At 30.4% G+C, this 6,914-nt stretch overlaps 1 protein-coding gene across 1 annotated transcript in view; it reads left to right on the plus strand.

Moving 5' to 3' along the window:
• Nucleotides 1-6,914, plus strand: part of LOC106460133 (neurogenic locus Notch protein-like) — a 93,263-nt gene that overhangs the window by 82,730 nt on the left and 3,619 nt on the right. Inside the window, exons 13-21 of the mRNA XM_022386779.1 lie at nt 638-994; nt 1,187-1,342; nt 1,996-2,224; nt 3,038-3,239; nt 3,886-4,039; nt 4,258-4,461; nt 4,756-4,990; nt 5,507-5,723; nt 6,398-6,602. Of these exons, the coding sequence (XP_022242487.1) occupies nt 638-994; nt 1,187-1,342; nt 1,996-2,224; nt 3,038-3,239; nt 3,886-4,039; nt 4,258-4,461; nt 4,756-4,990; nt 5,507-5,723; nt 6,398-6,602 (1,959 nt within the window). The remainder of the gene's footprint in view (nt 1-637; nt 995-1,186; nt 1,343-1,995; nt 2,225-3,037; nt 3,240-3,885; nt 4,040-4,257; nt 4,462-4,755; nt 4,991-5,506; nt 5,724-6,397; nt 6,603-6,914) is intronic.

The following is a 6,914-nucleotide window of genomic DNA, read 5'->3' on the forward strand; positions in this document are numbered from 1 at the left end:
TATGTGTGTGTGTGTTTTATGTTTATTTGTATATAAAATGATTTATTCTGTAATATCAGTTACATGCTAAGTATGTTATCCAACTACAATAAATTCTTGGACAAAGCCAAACTGCATTGTCACTTTGTGTTTCTAGTCAGTGTAATTTTGGTAAAATTATTTAACTTTCAAGTTACAGACTTGTTTATATTCTGTTCAGTACTGTTAGAGCCACATATTGCATCATAGTGAGTAACCTTGTTTTTGCTTGTTACAACACTAGTGTAAAAAACTGACCAAACAAATTTGATGAAATCACTCATTTTCTACATAACAGGAAACTACAGCAGTAATTAGTGAAAATGTTGGCAGTTTCATTCAATATTGTTTTTGTGTGGCTCATATGTCGTTACTGATATTGAAACCAAAAAGGTCATGATCCTTAAGTAATTTGGTGTGTAAATAGTTTAGAAAAATGTTTAACTACAAATGAACCTCTGTCACTATTTGTAGGGTTGATGATGCCATGTTACAGAGTCATTATAACAATACAATTTTATATTTAGAAATATTGTATAATTATGATTAATAAACATATCTAAAGTGTTTATATACATATATATATATATATATACATACATAAATTTTTTTTATGTAGGTTATAGGGGTCATCGATGTGAGTTAGATATTGACGAATGCCAGTCTAATCCATGCAAACATGGAGGGATCTGTCATGATAGCCTTGCTTCCTATACATGTTCATGTTTACCTGGCTATACAGGGAAAAACTGTGGAACTAATATTGACGATTGTGCTTCTAAACCTTGCCAGAACGGTGGATCATGCATCGATCTAGTCAATGCTTATAAATGTGTTTGTGAAGTGCCTTATAGTGGTCCTAATTGTGGAACTGAACTTGATCCTTGTACTCCAAATAAGTGTAAAAACAGAGCAAAGTGCACCCCTTCATCTAATTATCTGGATTTTGCCTGTACTTGTGAACTTGGATATACAGGTGAATATTTCACCCATTGCTTTGTTTAACTAATTAACAGGAAAATAATGTTAGTTTTTTCTATGAGAATTATTTTATAAAATTCAAGAAATACAAGGTTAAAAAAAATGTGAATAAGGTTTTTTTAAAGAAAGCAGCTTGCTATCTTATATTCTTTCAAGAAGCAGAAAAATAAATTTTCTTGTCTTTCAGGTCGCTTATGTGACGAAGACATTAATGAATGTGTCATCTCATCTCCCTGTCGAAATGGAGCTACTTGTGTAAATACAAATGGGTCATACATTTGTAATTGTGCTAAGGGTTATGAAGGGCGTGACTGTTTAATCAATACTGATGACTGCAGTTCATGTAAGTATAATAGCAGAGAACTTCAGTATCCTTTATAAAATCTTGGTAAAATATATTAAATATTCATCTTAATATTATTATTAAATAGTTTAGTAGAATAAAATAATTACAAAATTAAATATTAGAAAGAACTATGTTATTTAACGTTCACACAAGTTTTTTACTGGTTGTACGTAGTAAAACTTTTGTTTCTTTTGTTCAAAATAAAGCACAACAACAAACTAACCTTGTGTGAATTTACAAAATTATTGTTGATTGGACACTTGTATAAACCAAAGTTATTAGAAGGTACAGTTAAATAATTTTATTCCTTTATTGGCATTTTAAGGGTGTTTTTCACTTGTTTGTTCATTTATTTGTGACTTATAATTTTTTCTAAACATATTAGGTAGTTTATTGCTATAAACTATTAAGTAATTGATCATGTAGGTTAGGAAGAGGTTAATAACAATTATATTTTTATATTGCAGTATCTTAACTTCTAAGCAACCAATTGAACCAAAGTGTTTAATAGGAAATTTCTTCAAATATAACTTTATTTCTTATTATTATTGATAACTTTTTTTCAAATGCTTTCTCATTGCTTTATACATTAGGAGTAGTTTTAGTTATACAGATTTCTGATGTATTTATTGAACATTTCTTATCCACAGATCCATGCCAAAATGGAGGATCATGTCTAGATGGTATTGGGGAATATACTTGTGTTTGTGTTGAAGGATTTGGAGGAAAAAATTGTGAAATTGACATAAATGAGTGTACCAGTGATCCTTGCCAGAATGGTGCTACCTGCAATGATTATGTTAACAGTTACACATGTACATGTCCACTGGGTTTCAGTGGTACAAACTGTCAAACAAATGATGAAGACTGTACTTCAAGGCAAGCCTTTACTTTAAGAAACTCCTGTTTTTAGTTGTGTTGTAATTTTTTCTTTAAACCAGAAATGTTGGCTATTATAAGCTTTACAAAACAACATATATTTGTTTTGTAAATTACACAGAATAAAGACTTGAGATTTTTAAATGTATCACTTACAGGTAATTTTGTGATTGATACTTAAATTACTAAAATAGAATAGAAAAACAAAAAAACATTTTACCAGATATGTTTATGTTTAATGAAGCATAATTTTAAGTTAGATTTGAAGGATCTTCAAGAACGTGTTATGAAAATATTTATCCCTGCTTGTTGTTTTTAAGCTAATAAGATGGTATTTCAGGAAGCTTATTAATAGCCACTTCTAACTCACAGTAACTAACACTTTTTCAGTTTTTGATTTACATGTGTTTAAGGATTATAAAAACATCCATAACTGAAACATTGTGAAGTAATTTTTTATGACTTGAAAAGGGTATCTTAGATTGTTTTTTCTGAGTCACATGCACAGTATACATTATTAAGCAGATGACAGTGGTTTCATTAAGAAAACATAATGTTTATTTTGTTTATAAATAGGCATTTTGGATCCTTTTTTTTTTCAAAGGTACAGAAATATATTTTACTAAGAAATCTTGCCCATATCAATTCTTCCCCAACAGAAATAATGCCTCTAGATGGCCCTGGTAACAACAGAGTTCCCAATATTAATCCAGCAACAACAGTGTTCATATGTTCTCGTAGTTGTACAGAATTATAGTAAATAATTTTTAACTAGAGTGAATTCTGAATAGTTTTTTAAAATCCTATTTTTAGTTCTTGTATGAATGGTGGAATTTGTATTGATGGAATCAACACGTACACCTGTCGGTGTTCAGTAGGTTATACTGGTTCTAACTGCCAGTTCCACATTAATGAATGTGACTCGCACCCTTGTTCTAATGGAGCCACCTGTATTGACCACGTGGGTTTTTACACCTGTCACTGCCCTTTTGGATTCACTGGAATTCATTGTGAGGTAGGCAGAGTGATTTTATTTAACACTTGTGAGGTTTACACGTATTATCCTTATTTCTGTTGATGTATACTTCTGAGGTTAGCTAACTCTCAGAGTTGTCTGCAATCTGTAAAACTAATCATGTAAATGTTTTTGGTACTTATGAAATTAAGATACAAGTTTGTCTTATTTTACTATTAACACATTTTTTTCTTTATGTCATATTAAATTTAACTTGAAACTCATGGACCTAACAGTTTTATCTTTCTTAAATCTTGTGATCAATAAGACTAGCAAGTCTGAGCAGTACAGTAGCTTTATCATGGTAGGTAAATTAGTTAATAGGGACTCACTGTGTTTTTAAGAGAATCATAGGGCATTATGTAGAGATCTTATCTAAATGGGAAAACATTGTAACAGGTTCCACTTCTTAATAGATAGACTTAACCCCCATAATTATTAATATGTAAAGACCCCTTATCTATATATTTTCGATTATCAATACTTAGATCCGTGTGTGTTTGCTTTATGTTTTATTAAACTCAAAGGTATAGTATTATAAAGAACAATTTCAGTAGGTATTGAAATTAATATGAATGAAAGAAAATAAGGAACACAAAATACAAACAAGTCGTGGTTAATTAAAATTAATAATATATTTTTCCAGACTTTTGTTGATTGGTGTAGCACTAGTCCTTGTATGAATGGTGGTACTTGTAAACAAAGCAATAACACCTATCGCTGTACCTGTAGTCCTGGATGGACAGGAATGCTGTGTGATGTGTCTATGGTCTCTTGTGCTGTTGCTGCTTCTCAGAAAGGTATTTTAGCACTTAAAAAATATATTTTAATGTAGTCTTTTAACAAAAATTGATGACTTTAGAAAGTTTTTTATAATTGTTTTTCTTCTTTGTTTGTGAGTTCATGTGAATTCTTTAAAGAAAAAACTAAAGATTTTTTCTCATTACTTTTGTGGGCTATTAAGCTCATGTTATGTAGCTTTTGTTATTTTGCTTTCACTATTATATTTTTCTTTAAGGTATTGAAATTGTAGAACTTTGTGAAAATGGTGGAACTTGTGAAAATATTGGCAATAGCCATAGATGTATCTGTCGTGATGGATTTGAAGGGAGCTACTGTCAACATGAAATAAATGAATGCACCTCCCAACAATGTCAGAACAATGCAACATGCAATGATTTAATTGGGCAGTACACTTGTGACTGTCAACCTGGTTTTCAAGGTAAAATACTGATTGTGAATGTTTGTGTGTGTGTTATGGTGCTATTTAATATCAAAATCAGAAAAAACAAAACAAATGGATATGCTATAAGTCTGAAGTTTTCTGATGTATTTGAACTTACATTAATTAAACCCATGTTAAGTTTTCAAAAGTGTATCTCATAATCATAAATAAGTATCAATATTTAAGCAGTTTATTTGGATACAAGCTATGTATTTTGAAAAGTTTCACATAAAAATGATTTCTTTTTTCAAAAGAAAAGTGTGCACCTAACATTTATGGCTTTTCTTGTAGGTGTGAACTGTGAATTTAATATAGATGATTGCGATCCCAACCCTTGTCTGTTTGGAGGTACATGTCATGATCTGATCAACAAATTTGTGTGTTCCTGTCCTCATGGCACTATTGGAATTTTGTGTGAAATTAATGTCAATGAGTGCTTTGAAGGTGCCTGCCATCATGGTGGAACATGTATTGATGAAGTTGGGCATTATGAGTGTAACTGTCCCCCAGGTTTTGTTGGCCCAAGGTAAGGAAACAATAAGTAAATGACATCCTGGTCATAGTCAAAGTAAATAATATATCATGTTAACTGTTAAAAACTTGCAAATTTGTTCTTTAACAACATGGAATTCTTCAACTCTTTAAGATTAAATTCCGACATGCTTATGTTGCTTTACATACTTATAGTTAGTTTTCAAACCACAATGCTTTCTCATTAGTAATGCATCAGATGAGACTCCAAAATTTGTATGTTTATTAATTATTCCGTGTGTACAGACTTTTAACATCATTTTTATATTTGCTGTAAAGCGGTTCAAGAACATTTGTAACTATTATTTTCATATGCTATTTTACATCAGTTGTTTAGAAAATATACTTTTTTTAGGTTTAATCAGTCAAAATTTGTAACACTTTTAATAATTACATCAAAATTATAAGTGTTTTACACCAAAATTACAAAATGTTGTATTTGTATATGTAAATCCTGATAAAACTCAAATATCCATGTCTACAAGATTGACATGTGACATCTTTTCTTTAGGTGTGAAGGTGATGTCAATGAATGCCTCTCTAATCCTTGTACAAGTCCTGGCACCCAGGACTGCATTCAGTTAATTAATGACTATCGATGTGAGTGTAAACCTGGATTTATGGGTCGTCACTGTGAAATAAAAGTCAACTTTTGTGCTTCTAACCCATGTCTTAATGGAGGAATATGTAGTAGTACACAGTTAGGACATACTTGTGTCTGCCCTGAGGTGAATAGGTTTTATATTTTTATTTTATTTTGGAATTGAGACAAAGTCAATTAAGTAATTAGAATAACTTTTCAGGTTATAAGTTTGTTAATTATAGCATCTTGTGAGTATTTCCAGCAGACATATTCTATTAAAGACAAAAGTAGTAAAATTATGAAGTCATATGAAATGGTCGCATTAACATAAAAACAAAATCATGTAAAAATAACATTATTTCAATACGGTACAAGTTTTTAATCAAATTTTTTTATGTTAGTAATTTTTGTTTTTACCAGAAAGTTAATATTAATATAATTTATGGTATTTGGATATGTATAATTTGATACTAGGGTGTTCATGTTTTTTGTTGTTGTTTTTTTCGAGAAAAAGGAATAGTGTTAAATAACTATCTGGATAATAATTGGTGTGATTTAATGTCGATTTGAAATATTTTTTGATGTTTTTTTATACAGGAATGTTTATAAGTTATATAAAAAGTTATCTTTTCATAATTTTATTGCTTTATTTTAGGAACATTCACTAATACTTCATAATGTTTGTCAGAAAGTTTTATATTTGTTGATTTTTCACAAATATTCATCATTGCATGTGTAATGATTCATCCATGTTTACACACGTATACAAGTTAATATTTCTATAAGTTTGCTAGTGATAAAAGAACTGTTCATGTTTAGGGATTCTGGGGTGACAACTGTGGGTTGACGAATACTACTTGTGCTAGTAAGCCATGTTTAAATGGAGGTCAGTGCCTTCCAAAACGAGAAGGCTATACTTGTTTATGCCCACGAGGTACAACTGGGAAACTGTGTGAGACAATCATTGATGGTGCATGCCTGTCGCTACTCTGTCAAAATGATGCTGCTCCCATTGATAGAACAGGTAATTTTTGTTATAATGTTTTTCTTTGTTTCATGAAAATAGTATCTTAATTAATTGTGAATGTTAAAAATGGGAATAATGTACAGCTGTGATATCACAGTTATGTCGTTAACCATTTTTCTAACCCAGAAGGATTTGTCCCTTGTCACATTAAAGGCTATAAAATCATATATAATATTCAACGTTAAACTGATACACAATTAAAAACATTTTATTTAGGCCTATCTACGGCCTTCAAAAAGTTGACGACTCTACATGTTTTGACGTTACAACGGCATCCTCAGGAGTGATAACGTTGAAACATGTAGAGTC

This window comes from Limulus polyphemus, unplaced genomic scaffold, assembly GCF_000517525.1.
Source record: "Limulus polyphemus unplaced genomic scaffold, Limulus_polyphemus-2.1.2 Scaffold715, whole genome shotgun sequence".
NCBI lineage: Eukaryota > Metazoa > Arthropoda > Merostomata > Xiphosura > Limulidae > Limulus > Limulus polyphemus.